The 14,853-nt window shown below is 40.0% G+C and overlaps 1 protein-coding gene across 1 annotated transcript in view; it reads left to right on the forward strand.

The window, feature by feature from the left end:
• Window positions 1–14,853, forward strand: part of HECW2 (HECT, C2 and WW domain containing E3 ubiquitin protein ligase 2) — a 356,874-nt gene that overhangs the window by 227,728 nt on the left and 114,293 nt on the right. Inside the window, exons 14-15 of the mRNA XM_006862016.1 lie at window positions 9,204–9,338; window positions 12,884–12,986. Coding sequence (XP_006862078.1) covers window positions 9,204–9,338; window positions 12,884–12,986 — 238 coding nt within the window. The remainder of the gene's footprint in view (window positions 1–9,203; window positions 9,339–12,883; window positions 12,987–14,853) is intronic.

Raw genomic sequence — 14,853 nt, forward strand, 5'->3', positions numbered from 1 at the left:
TTTTTAAAGTGTTGAAGAGCAAAGATGTCAGCTAGAGGACTAAGGTGCGCCTGACCCAAGCCATGGTATTTTCAATAACCTCATATGCATGCAAAAGTTGGACAGTGAAGAAGGAAGATCATAGAAGAATTGATGCTTCTGAGTTATGGTGTTGGAGGAGAATACTGAAAGTGCCTTGGACTGCCAAAAGAACCGACAGATCTGTGTTGGAAGAAGTGCAGCCAGAGTGCTCCTTGGAGGCCAGGATGGCCAAACTTCATCTCTCATACTTCGGACATAGTGTTACGAGGGACCAGTCTCTGGAGAAGGATATAGTGTTTGGTAAGGTAGAGGGTCAGAGAAAAAGAGGAAGACCCCCAATGAAATGGATTGGCAAAGTGGGCTCAAGGGTGGCCACAATTGTGAGGTTGGCCCAGGACCGGGCAGTGTTTAGTTATGTTGTGCATAGGGTCGCTATGAGTCTGTACTGACTCTATGGCACCTAACAACAAAAACAAGCTAACACTTCACAGCTACAGTGTTGGCCGTGTTGTACTTAGCTAAATCTATCAACCAGCTCTCTCTAGACCTGTAGCCCACGTATCATGGATATTGTTTCTATCCCAGCAACTTCAAAGCTATGCTCATATGATCATAGAGTGCCCCTCCTTATCCTTTCTGTGACTGATGCAGATGTTGTAAAAGATATGGGACCTCTAACTGCTTCTTATAAACTAAGTGGTGTAAAACATTAACATGACTATTTTTTACTTAAAATAATGTCATTCAACCCTCTTTATCACCACAGTTGTTGACAAAGAGTTCTGTCTGGGATATAATATGGAGAAAATAACATGCTTATTTCTTATAATATATAATGTGGAGGGTGTAAGGAACTAAGAAGATTTTCTCATTTGGAAGGGAAAGAATGTGTGAGTCAAACAATCTTAATGAAAAATTAAAGTTGATTACAATTAATTTTTTTTTTTTTTTTAGCATTTCTAAGACATTGTAGGATTGAGCAACCAGAATTTAGAATCAATAATACTGAAACATTGTTTTCCCACTGTTTCCATAACTCTTTAGAGAAAGAAAGATAGAAGATCTGATATGTGGTCTTTCTGTGAACTAGTTATAAGTACTTTTTGTTTTATTTTGTTTACATGTTCTTTTAATATGGAGTCCTGGTTTGGCAAAAATGCTAACTGGAAACAATTTCAAACTTCTGGAACTTAGATTTGTTGAGCCTGTGGTTGGTATTTCTTCACAAATGCTGATGGCTTTTTCTTGTCTTAAAAAAATAGAAACTTGAAAAAAAGAAAGAATTGTGTAAAGAGAGATATGTATTTTGTTTGGCCTCACCAAAATACCTCTTGGCTCCAACCAGTCCCTATTTCCTGACTTTGACTATGCCCTGAAGCACAGAAGTTTTAAAAATGAGGATTTGAGTTTGTGTATTTGCATTCCTTTCAGTTTGTGACCATGTCATTAGCCTTAGTTCAGTGCTGGGAAGCTTGAGTGCATTTTCTTAGTGAAACTGAAGAGCAGGGAATCTGTATTATTAAAAATTTGCTCTGTTAGTGCCAAATCTGAAAAATAATTGATTTTGATAGAATTGGGTGTTGTTGTTTTTTAATGTCATCTGCATTTCTACACATATTATTTACCCAGGCACTATTTATAAATACATGTTAGATGCTTTCACAAATAATAACAGGCTACTCAGCAATTGTGACAAAAGTAGTGACCCAAATTAAAAAAAACAAACAAAAACAACAAGTTCTAGATCAGCTTCCTTGCTGGCTTGAACTAGTTCAGATATCCTGTGGGAAAGTGATCTACTTTCTTGTCATAATTGATAATGTGCATCACAAATAGGAATGGCAAGCCTAGAATTTGCACTGTGAGTTTTCTATGCTTTCTCTTCATTTTAAAGAACAACTCCATGTTCGCAGCTTACCTGTGACCTGAGTAAAAGCAAAGCACAGAGAAAACCTGTCTGAGGTCACACAGTGGGCCCAGAGCACAACCAAACGCCTGCCTCAGAATTGCTTCTTAGTGCTGTCAACAGAACCCAGAGCTGCTGCTGTTGCTTTGATTGTGACTCACGGTGCTGTTGTAACTGCTACCTCATAGCAACCCTGTTTCTGAGGGGTGGCTGGTGAGTCTGAACCTCCAACCTTGATGTGGTTCAGACCGACCTTATAGTCCAGTGCTTATCCTACAGCATCACACCAGGACTCATAGTAACCCTTTAAGGCAGAATTGTTGTTGTTGTTGTTAAGTGCCATCGAGTCGGGTCCGACCCATAGCGACCCTCTACAGGGTTTCCGAGGGTGTAAATCTTTACGGGAGTAGAAAGCCTCATCTTTCTCCCGCGGAGCGGCTGGTAGTTTCGAACTGCTGACCTTAAGGTTCGCAGCCCGATTCGTAACCACTACGCTACCAGAGCTCCTTATTTAAGGCAGAATAGAATTGCCATATAGGATTTCTGAGTACCTGTAATCTTTATGGAAGCAGGCTGTCCCATCTTTCTCCTGAAGAGTGGCTGTTAGGTTCGAGTCCCCTACCTTTTGGTAGTAGCGAAGCTGTACCGAACCACCAGTGCTCTAGGTATGTGGATAGAGCTCTTAACCAATACCTTTCTCCCAGAGTACTTGGCAGATTTAAAAACAAGTATTACATTTGACTTTGACAATGGGACCTCTTGTGAGATACAAATAGTACCTATTTCTCACCCACTGCCATGCTGCCAACAGGTTGGTGATGAGAAGTGTACAGCATACATGCAATAGGCTGTCTGGTGAGACCAGGTTCGGTTGGGGGGGTGTTATTGTCAGCAAACATGGAAATGCTTTTCCCAAATCAAGTACTATTTGAGGTGTGAGGGGGCTGGGAAAAGCCTAAAAAGAGAAAGACAGGAAGCAGGGAGAGAAAGAAAGAGAAGACATGAGAAAAGAGGGGAGAGGAGAAAGAGGTAGTACTGCTCACTGGATTTCAAAGTTCAGACTGACAGCTCGGTTTAAATCTCAGCTTTGTAAATTCCTGGAAAAAGAAAATGATAGCAACCATTGTTCTCACAGCCTTCTCTACTCAGCTGGCTTCGAAAATTCATTGAAGTAGCCACACAGAACTCAGACACCAAACTCACAGTTAGGGGGTTACAATTCAGAGTCAGAAATGCTTAGGGCCCAGCTTTTCCAGTGAGGACAGTCTTTCCTCAGCCATACAATTTCCTTGACAGTGTTTCAGAGCTCATTTAGTGTTCACAGGACACAGCATGCCAGGACAAGCTAGAGCCTGAATGCACTCGGCTCTAGCTTAGGGGTCAGCAAACCTTCGCTCACTCACTTGAAACTACTGGTTGTTTCTGCCTTGATGGTAGTGAGAGCCCATCTCCTGCTTCTACGATGGTTCATTTTGTTCTCATGTTAGAGTTCCAGGTTTTACAGTCACAGTTAGCCCTGTTATTAATCAGTCACCACCGAATGTTTCCATCCTACCAGCTCTCCACCTTCTCTTGCCCAGATCCATCAGGAAAAGAGTTGTTTGGTGGGAGTTAGATAAATGAAGGCCTGAAGGAATATATTAAATAATTCACTCCACTACAGTTCCAAGTAGACATTTAAAATGAGAACATTTGCCCAGCTCTACTAAAAGATGAATAATGAGATATCATTATATATCAAGTAATAAAAATCCTTATTTATTGCAGTGGTTTATGTGTTCGTTGTGGGTTTGAGTTTTGGAAGGACCATGTTTCCTTTGAAGAATGGACACTTGCTTTATCATTTAGAATTTGGCTACAATGTGATCAAAGACCCAAAGCTTAATGTACAAGATTTTATTCTCTTACATAGAGAACTTCTGACATGGGAATTCCAGGGAATTCTTAAGTGGTTCGCCATGTTGCAAGAACCCTGGGCTCTTCCCCACTTCTTGTTCAGCCACCGTCATCTTCATGGTTTAGGATGTCTGCCAACTACTGGTTTTCTCACCAGGTATTCAGGACAAGTGAGGGGTCGTAGGAGGGCTTGGCCCAGCTATTGCCAGGTGTTTTCTCAAAAGTATCACGTGATGGTATTTATAGCTCATCGAGTTTTGTGTATGGACACATGCAACATTGTGGTCCTGGATAGAGTGGGAGAAAATGTGAAACAAAACTCAACATTAGGAAAAATACCATGCTTACTGGTGATAAAGAGACTGGAAGAAGCTGAGACTATGGCCCTAGAACACCCTTCAGGTCTGGAACTGAATTCATCCCTGTGGCTCATTTATCAGCCCAGCAGTATATAGCTATGGGATGGGAACAACAGCACTAGTGAGGTATAAGCATGGCAAAATGGTCAATCATGTGAGAGCAAAAGGACAGCATTTACATGAGAACAAAATGTAGAAGGATCCGGCAAGAAGAAGCAATGGAGACATGAATCGGAGAAATGGGATAACTGATGTTACATGGATTGCAGTCATTGAAATGAAAACAAGATATGATTTGTCGAATATAAAACTGATGATCTGCTCCATAAACCTTCACTCAGTTCACAATGAAAAGATTTTTAAAAAGGGAAAAAGGACAAAGAAAAATAAAAAGCTAAAACACACATGTTCAATGATGAAAAGAAACTGTGATTCTTCAAAAAAATGTCTTAAAAATTGAAACGTTATTATTGGTAATAACTCGTATTTTAGGGGTCATAGAAGAATTGATGCATTTCAGTTACGGTGTTGGAAGAGAATATTGAAAGTACCATGGGCTGCCAAAAGAACAAACAGATCTGTTTTGGAAAAAGTACAGCTAGAGTGCTCCTTGGAGGCCAGGATGGCCAGACTTTCTCTCTCATACTTTGGACGTATTGTCAGGAGGGACCAATCTCTGGAAAGGGATATCATGTTTGGTAAGGTGGGGGGTCAGAGAAAAAGAGGAAGACCCCTAACGAGATGGATTGGCAAAGTGGCATCATCAATGGGCTCCAGCGTGGCAACAATTGTGAGGTTGGCCCAGAACCGGACAGTATTTAGTTCTGTTGTACATAAGGTCGCTATGAGTCGGTACCGATTTGATGACACCTAACAACAACAACAAAACACTGTGTTCAGAAGTTTTTACCACTTCATTTAATCTTTTAATGTAGACGTTATCTCCATTTGAACAGAAAAGACAGGTTTGTAAAGTTTAAGGCGTTTGCCCAAGGCTATATTGTTAAGAAGTGGTGGAGCTAGGGCTCTGAACCTAACTTGTCTTTTCCCTGATCCCAACCATTCCATGGCTGCTTTACTCTGTCTCTCATTCCAAAAATTTTATCTTGGGAGTTTATTCTTATCTACAATGGGGTTTTTAAAACCTTCTATCCTATTTGTGGTTTTATAGTTTTTAGTTCCTCATTCTCTTTGACCCAGTATACACACAGAGCTTTCATTTACTTTTTTTCCCCAAATCCTCAAGTATTTCTCTACTGAGTAAAAGAGCATGGTATTTTAATACTTGGTTGGAGTCTTAGTGTGCTGCTGTGGACTAATGCACTAGACCGCAAGGTCGGAGGTTCAAACTCACCATTCGCTCCTTGGAAACCCGATATAGGGCTATGAATCGAAACCAACTCAATGGCACTAACAACAATAACAGCAGTTAACTAGAGTTGTCTCTTTGTGTTTTGGTCAGGAGAGTACATATTAGAATTATTGATAATTCATTACTTCCTAGCCTCCACTTTCTACCAGACACTGCCCTAAAAGCTGTCAAGGATAACAGAGAGAGTAAGAGCAAGCCCTTAGCCTCAAGGGATTTATAGTATAATTCTTTACAGGAGGGATTATACTAAGACACTACATGTAAATCGCAGTTGACCTAAATGGACACGCCCATTTGTCTTTATAATTACAAAGGCATCATTGCTGCCTCTGAATGGTCATCCTTCCCTTCAAGACAGTCCTTAGGAATTAAGTAAATATGCCAGTTCTAGTTTAGCACTCTGGGTATTTTTTAGGCCTTAAACTTGACTCACATTATTGTTTTAGTAATAAAAGCTTGTTGTTGTTGTTAAGTGCTGTTGAGTCGATTCCGACCCATAGCAACCCTATAGGGTTTCCAAGCAGCAGCTGGTGAGCTTGAACCACTGAACTTGCTTGTTAGTAAAGCTTAATTTACCTAAATAAGATTTAGCACCTTTCATTTTAAAGCAGGTATCGACCATGTCTATTTATATAAATATTTAATTCACTGCCTATTTTATTACATTTTGCAGAAGCAAAAAAGATGCTCTGGTAGCAGAAATTATGTTCAGGTGTATTTGAAGCCTAAAGAAAATGGGGATTTGTGTGATGACATTTGGGGCTGTCAGCACCCCTCTGCATAGAGGCTATTGTGGTTAAGCTTTTTACAAGAGGTGATAAGAAAAAGGTTTCACCTGATAGGTTAGGGAGGAGGGAACATTACCTGGGGACATAAGGCTGAAACCACCTCACTGAGACCTCCACTTAATCTTGTCTTTGTACCTGGTTGATCAGATATTAAAAGAGAGGACAGGAAAGGATTCTTATTCAGTCCATTTCTTTGTTTTGTTTTCTTGTGCTTGATTTTATCCCATTTACTAGTTGTTTGGGGTGAAATAAATTGTAGGTAGCTTGAAGATCAGGAAAAAAAAAGAAGAAAAGACATCTCCTTTTTAAAAAAAAAAATTAATCCTAAGATCAAGCCATAGGTCACCCTGTTTGGAGTTATTTGGAGTCCTGGTGTGGCGTTGTAAGTTAATGCTCCAGACTTCAAAGCCATTTGAACTGCAAGGTCAGCGGTTAAAGTTCACCAGCTGCTCCTTGGAAACCCTATACAGGGTCTCTATGGGTCGGAACTGACTCAATGGCACTTCACAACACAACAACTAGTTATTTACATTGTGTTTAATAATGAAAAAATGACTTTTTGTGTGTGCGCACAGGCATAAATATGCTATTTGCCCTTGGGATTTGCCTAGCTGTACAAGGGACTTCAAAAATTTGTGGGAAAATTGTGTTGTCTTTTAATTCTGTTTTTTTTTCCACAAACTTTCTAAAGTCTATAGTACTCATTCCCTCGTCTCTAAGGGACATTGTTAACTAGACTCTTTCAGTTTGAAAAGTCAGTTACTTAACACCTAGATTTAATTAATGATTCTTTTGGCTCTGAATAGTCCCTTTTATCTTCAGTAAATGAATTAACATTATCTGATCAGAAAAGCCCATATCTTAAAATATTCCTTGAGCTAATAGGTTTCATTATTACCTTGAATGAATTTTATGTTAAACACTTAGGCCATTTGCCTCAGTCCCGGTGTGGTGCTGTAGGATCAGCACTGAACTGCTAATCGCAAGGTCGGCAGTTCAAACCCACCTGTCACTCCTTGGAAAACCTATACAGGGTTGCTATGAGTTGGAACCAACTTGACAACACTTATCAACAACAACAATAATGATAAATAGCACTTATGTAGAGACAGGTGTGGTAATCATTTAACAATATGTTATTTCTCCAACATCAAGAAAAGTAAATAAATAAAAATGTTAATGTTTTGAAATTCCATTGATAAAATTTGCTGTGTTCCAGGGATCTTATTAGTGTTTAAATCTTTTAACTTAAATGACAAAAAAATTTTGTTGAATTTAAATGGGTCTTATAGAAAAGCTGGAGTCCTGGTTTCACGCTGCAGTGAATGCACTGGACTGCAAGGTCAGTTTGAACCACAAGGTAGGTGGTTCAAGCTCACCAGCCACTCCTCTGAAACCTTAAACAGGGTTGCTATGAGTAGGAACCAACTCAACGGCACTTAACACCAACAACAACTTGTAAAGCTTTAGAATGAAACAAACAAGAAGTGTCCATATGCATTGTACTTGATCTTCACCGCAACAGCAAGGTAAATGGTTAATGATCATTCATGATTTCATGTCACTGGGATTTTGCAGTGAACAAGGTAGACATGGTTTCTACCTGTTGGAATCAACTCGATGACAGTAGGTTTTTAGTATGTTATGAGACAGAAATAATGAAAACCGGGAGGAATGTCTTTATAAGAAATCTATAGCTCAGAGAACTTAAAGTGACTTTAAGTTCTAGTCAGTCAGTAAGTGATAAAGCTTGTATCAGTGTGCAGTAGGTGATTGAACTGGAAAGGCAAGTAGGAAAATAATTTTTAAAGCAGTTTGCAAAACTACCCAAAGAATTAGGGTGCTTTTTCTGGAGATGCTGGGTAGCTTTATCGATAATGGTAGAGGCTTTGGATTGGTGTGGTCTTGAAATCCAAGTATTTAGAAAGAATATCCTCATAGTCAAACACAACCCACTCCCACTGAACTTATTTCAACTCATAGTAACCCTGTAGAACCGACTAGAACTGCCCCATAGGTGTGGTGCTGCAGGATAACCACAAGGTGAGCAATTCAAACCCACCAGCCACGCCTCAGAGACCCTATGTGTTGGAAGCGACTCACTGGCACTTCTAAACAACAGCATAGGACTTTGAAGGCTGTAAATATTTACAGAAGCAGACTGCCACATCTTTCTCCCATGGAGTAGCCGCAGGGGGGGGGGGGGGTTGAACCACTGACACTTTGATGAGCAGCGAAGCGCTTAACCACTGCAACACTAAGGCCCCTTTCTTATAGTGAGGTGTCAGTTAAATTAATAAAGATGCTAGAAAAGTGGGACCAATTGAGAAACTACTAGCCTTTATATGCACACAAGACAGCCCTGAAGTAACAGTGCTCAGTCTGGAGGGTGATGGAGACAGACACCACAGCTGGGAAGTGGGGAGGACTTGGTGACTGACAGCACAGGAGAATTTAAAGAGAAATTTGACATTTTCAGGGGAAGAACTTTTGTTATGACCATGAGTGGAAGTAGGCACTAAAAGAGCATCAGTTAAGAGAAGCCCACGTATTTATCTTTACAGTTTCCTTATGAGATCGCGACTTTGATGGCTATCTCTTAGAATAGTGCCTATAGCCAGAAACAGTGTTCTTCCTACTCTTTTCCTCAGTGGATTACATTTTAGCATGACCGTCTCTATTCTGACCTAGCCTAAGAGGATAAATAGAAATGTACAGATATTTAAGATTAGGATAAAGTAAAGCTAAGATCTTTACTCAAAGTGGATTTTTCTTGCATGTGTGGTGTAATAGGTCACTAAGACATCAACATAAATGTGGTTGCTATGCATTGACTGCTGACCATGTGAATTGTTTCCTAGGCATTTTTTGTAGACCACAATTCCCGTGCCACCACTTTCATCGATCCTCGGCTCCCTCTTCAGAGCAGTCGACCCACAAGCGCATTGGTTCATCGGCAGCACTTGTCCAGGCAACGAAGTCACAGTGCGGGTGAGGTGAGTCACATCCTAGGGACTGCCCTGTTAGCTGATAGAAACAATGTTGATGGGAAGCTTTGTGGATGGGTGGGGGGGATACGATGGTTTGTGGGATTGGGTTGGCTTTTCTTTTGTGATTGTCTTGATTTGCCCTAGTTTGATTTAGAGATTACCATTGGAAGGCTGGAAAGCTTTGGAATGTTAGCATGCTGTTTTCAGAACTATATACAACCTAACTGGAAAACTTCAAAACAGGATGTGTGAGGAATGATTGAGGAAATTTGAGATTTTTTTTATCATAGAGGAAGAGAAATAAAAATACGATAAATTGTTCAAGAGAGTGATGATAAGCTTCATACAGAAGAATGTGTGAAATTTATAGTGAATCAAAATAAGGTTAACAAATGGCAAGAGTTTTCTAAGTGAAGTTGTTGAATTATATGGAAATCTTTGGGCAAGGATATGGGATTGTGGAACCTTTACTAGTAGTCTTTAAAATTAGGATGCCTCCAATAGAGCAGATTTTTATGTATTCTAAGTGCTGGAGAAAATGGGCTGAATTAAGTACTAAAAACTAGTCTGCTTTACTTTGCCAGTGTGCAGTAGCTTGTGATAAGCACATGAGGGCGCTCTAATATATAGTCTACCAACGAAAAATTCTCTTCCTGTTTCACTTTTTTGCTTAGCAGCAGAAATAAATAAAAGGAATGTCTTAGGTCACATTTTTTTCTCCTTAATATGGGCTTATGCTTTAAATGTATATCATCACTTGATGTACATTTTTATTAGAAATTCCCTTAGATAAATAGAATTAAAATTCTTTTTATGCATGCCTTTTCAGTGTCTGTGCATAGCATGTGCTCAGTGTTATATTGTGAGTCAAATATTTTTGTAGCCCGTATTATAAGAAAATAAATTATGAGTGCAATAAATAACTGGGCTTGGTTCATCAAAATTCCACTCTTGGAATTTCCCCTCATGATTTACATACCTATTCCAATGCATCTTTTGTGTTTGCCGGTTGTCAAGTGCACATAAGAGTATACACAAAAAACTCATATAAAAATGATATACATATATATAAATCTATTGCTGGATGAGGTATGCAAAAAAATCTATGTTTTATGAGTAGCTAGTAAATCTTTACGTTGCTGTCATATAAACTATTCGTGTGAACTGGATGGCAGCAGTAGTATTCATCTTAAAAGCAGAACAGACCTCTTACCTTTGGACCTGATGTGCTACACGCAGCACACTTAGAGCCCTGCCTGGTTTTATCACATGGCCAGTGCACTTTAACTACGTGTCTTATCTTGACTTCACAATGTGAAGCTGTTAAGACTGTTTTTCTCAGAAAACATGAGTGAGACCAATAGCTATGCTGGCATTTTTTTCAACCCCTCTCCCTCAAAACGAGTTATTTTCATGATCTAGTAGTAGTCTGTTGTAGAAGGGGGACCCTAAGATAAACATTAAAATTTGAATAAGGATGCTACCTCACATTAATGGAAAAAGATCAATGAGACAGAGATAACCCAATGAAAAGTCGGTCTTCAGCACTGTGAGCTTTTAAGGGGAATCTGACATGGCTCTTGGAAACATCAACACTCTGCCTTGGTAGTCACCCTTAACTGAGGGTCGCCCACTGTCTGACAGTCTGATTTGAAGAAGTGATGTCTCAGGATAAGACCTTCAATTGTTCTGGGAAGTGATGACACTTCACAATATGCCCACAGAGGAAAAGATATATTAGTGTATCGGCATGATAAGTCCTCTGACTGGAAAACAATGTATAGTTAATGATTGTATCTCCCCAGAAAGTGGTTGCCCTCATTACATTGTTTTCCATCAACACTCTGCCTTGGTACTCACACTAAACTGAAGGTCTTCTCCTGAGACATCCTTTCTTCAAATCAGACTGTCAGACAGTGGGCGACCCTCAGTTAAGAGTGAGTACCAAGGCAGAGTGTTGATGTTTCCAAGAGCCGTGCCAGATTCCCCTTAAAAGCTCACAGTGCTGACATGCTTGGAGTTCTAAGAGATACAAATAAGTACTACATGCTTCTGCACTCTGTTGTTGGTAAGTGCTGCCAAGTCATTTCTGACTTATAGGAACCCTGTATAGGGTTTCCAAGGAGTGGTTGGTGGGTTTGAACTGCCAACCTTGAGGTTAGAAGTTCACTGCTTATCCTGCAGGGCCACACTAGGACTCCATTCTGCACTGTATTAGAAAAAATATGGAAATAACTGTAATTCATATGAATAGAAATATGAATGAAAAAAATGCTTTATAAGCTGTAATAATAACAGTGGCTTTAAAAATGTACACCGATGCTGTTGGAGCTCAGAGAAGGTTACATTTCACTTCAGCTTGAGGTACTGTTTGAACTAAGCCTTGAATAATGAGTGAGAACATTCATGAAAGATAAGTAAATGATTTTGTTCTTTTGTTGTTAAGTGCTGTTGAGTTGGTTCCGACTCATGATGACCCTGTGTAGAGTTTCTGAGGAGCAACTGGTGGGTTTGAACTGCCGACCTTGTGGTTAGTAGTCCAGTACTTATCCTACAGCACCACACCAGGACTCCAAAAAAGTGGTAGATAATGAGCCAAACAAGTGATAGAGAATGAGAATATTTCCAGTTTTTAGACCTTTAGAAACGCACTCACCAAACACCTAAATGATGCACTGTGATAAAATGGTTGTGACGGTTCCGGTGAGGAGGAGGAGGAGCTCCATTTTGAGAGTTATTTTGCCTTTTATTCTCTTGCTATTTTTACATCACTGTTCTACTGTGTGAGAAGATTTCTGTAATACGTGAGAGAGAAAAGCTAAAACAGAAGTGAATGTAAGACTTTTCTGGTAAGACTATTAGTGGATATTTCTGCCTATCTGTTTGTATGTATGCGTTTCTAAATGTAGATAGAGACAATAAATACTTCAGGTTTATTTATGTTAACTCCTCCACCTGCTACTATTAGCTCCCTGATGTGGGAGGTTCAAACCAGAAAGAGCTGTTGTGCTGGGTGTTCTAATAGGCATATAAATTGCTTCTAAGGACACAATGCACTAACGAAGAAACCCACACAGACTGCTGGCCTTCCACACCGCCTCTGCTGACGTAGCAAATTCCCTGGCCTGCTATAGCCATGAGAAGCACTATCTAGGCATTGCCCTCATACATTTTGTACCCCTCCCTAATTTTCCCCTTTGATGATATTATTGCAGATTCGTATTCTGTCAAAGTAGAAGTTATTCCTGATAAACAGGTCTGCTATGTAGCTGCTATAGCCCTAGTAATTGCAAACATACTCAACTATTTCTGTACCACCTGGTAAATCATCACAATCCTGGCCCCTGTCAAGGATGCAGCTTTCCCTGTTCCTTGCCCTGATTCAACAACTAAAGCAGGACTCAAGGGAACTTCATTTCAGCTCCTGAACTGGCAGCTCTTCTGATCAGTTGGTACTTTACCACGCTCATTGTGAAGTATTTTGATTGGAGGTGACAATAGAAAGCATTCTAGCTCTTGGTGCAGAGCATTAATGGTGCCTGTATTTGCAGGTAGGAGAAGATTCCCGCCATGCAGGACCACCGGTTCTTCCCAGGCCTTCCAGTACTTTCAACACAGTTAGTAGACCACAGTACCAGGACATGGTTCCAGTGGGTATGTCACCCTTTCCAGAATTTCTCATCTTTGCAGCAGCCTGATGCTTTGTGCCCTGTGTGGAGAAACTGTTGCATTATTGCCAAAAAGTTTATAACAAAATACTAGAAACCTGACTCTCAAAGGACTTTATGTAGTAAGCCTTTTCTTTACCTCATCTGAGTACAGATATTATATGAGATTGTTGAGATCCAGGAAGAAGAATTTATTAAAGCATTCATATCATGTGATTATTACAAATTAAGCCTTTGAACAATCACATACTTGGCTTGAGACGGAAATTAAATGATGTGTGAGTCTGCGGTAGTCATCATCAGGCCATGATGGCAGGATCTTAAGAGCCTCAAAAATAGTAAAATTAACAAGCATGGGAAATAGACCTACAGAACCACTTGAGTTGTTATTAAAATTCACTCTGGACCCCCTCAAACAAGGGGAGTGGACTGGCTGGGGTGGGGGCGGGGTGCTGCTTCTTCCTTGAATTGAGAAGCTCTCCATTTTTCTTTTTTTGTTTTGAAATCATTACTTTTAAAAACAACAACAACAACAACAAAACTTTACAATGTAAAGCTATATAATGAAATGGCTTAATGACATTTGAAAAATCCCCAGATAAGAGCATCTCTAGGGTTAAAGTCTAGCAATCTACATTTATTATACCATAATATGATACTTAATACTGCACAGAGAACTTTAAATCACTATCCTCAGTGGGCTGAAATGTAGCAACAATTGTGAGGATGGCATAGGACTAGGCAGTGTGTCATTGTGTTGTGCATAGTCACCATGAGTTGGAACTGACTCGAAGACACGTAACAGCAACAGCATAAAATTGTTGCTTAAGAATTTATCCTGTGTCTGATCTTGGATGAAAACCACCCCACTGACAAAAGTTCACTTATAAACGTGGTTTTTCTTCTTCACTATAGCATGATGAAATGTGTATTTGAGACAATTTGAATTAGCAGTGAGAGTCTTTGCTAGCAGATTTTTTTTTTTTTTTTTTTTTTTACATTTTATTCAGCTTTTACCTAACAGGTGTGTGTATATAAAAGCATGTTGTTGTTGTGTGTTGTCCAGTCTGGTCCGATTCATAGTGACCCTGTACCTGTGCAGGATTTCTGAGGCTGTAAATCTTTATAGGAATGAAAGGCCTGTGTCTCCTACAGAACAGTGGGTGGATTTGAACTGTTGATTAGCAGTCCAAGACGATCAGGAACCCACTATACCACCAGCACCCTGTATAGATAATGGTTGTGCTGTTAAGTGCCATCGAGCCAGGAGCAACTCCCAGCAACCCTCTATAGGGTTTCCAAGGAGCGGCTGGTGGGTTTGAACTGCTGATATTGTGGTTAGCAGTCCAGTGCTAATTTTTTCTTTTTTGAACCACCAATCTTGCTTGTGGTTAGCAATCCAATGCTTATCCTGTAGTGCCACACCAGGACTTATATAGATAACGTTTGTTGTTGATTTAAGTGCCTTTGAGTCGGTTTCTACTCATAGCAACCCTGTGCAGGGTCCCAGGAGTGGCTGGTGTGTTTGAACTGCTGATCTTGTGGTCCATTGCATTATCCTGCAGTGCCACATCAACATAGTACAGCTGTAATTTGAACTGGAAAATGTCTACAGAATTACACTTATTTAATTATCTGTTGGACTCCTGGTGTGGTGCTGTAGTATCAGCACCGGACTGCTAACTATAAAGTTAGTGCTTCAAACCCACCAGCTGTTCCTCAGAAACCCTATACAGAGGAGCCACTCTTGAGTTGGAACTGACTTCACAGCACTTAACAATGACAATCATTTGTTAAGATGCCCTGGTGATGCAACAGTTAAGCACTCAGCTGCTCATTGAAAAGTCAGTGGT

The sequence above is a fragment of the Chrysochloris asiatica genome, unplaced genomic scaffold (genome assembly GCF_000296735.1).
Source record: "Chrysochloris asiatica unplaced genomic scaffold, ChrAsi1.0 scaffold00045, whole genome shotgun sequence".
NCBI lineage: Eukaryota > Metazoa > Chordata > Mammalia > Afrosoricida > Chrysochloridae > Chrysochloris > Chrysochloris asiatica.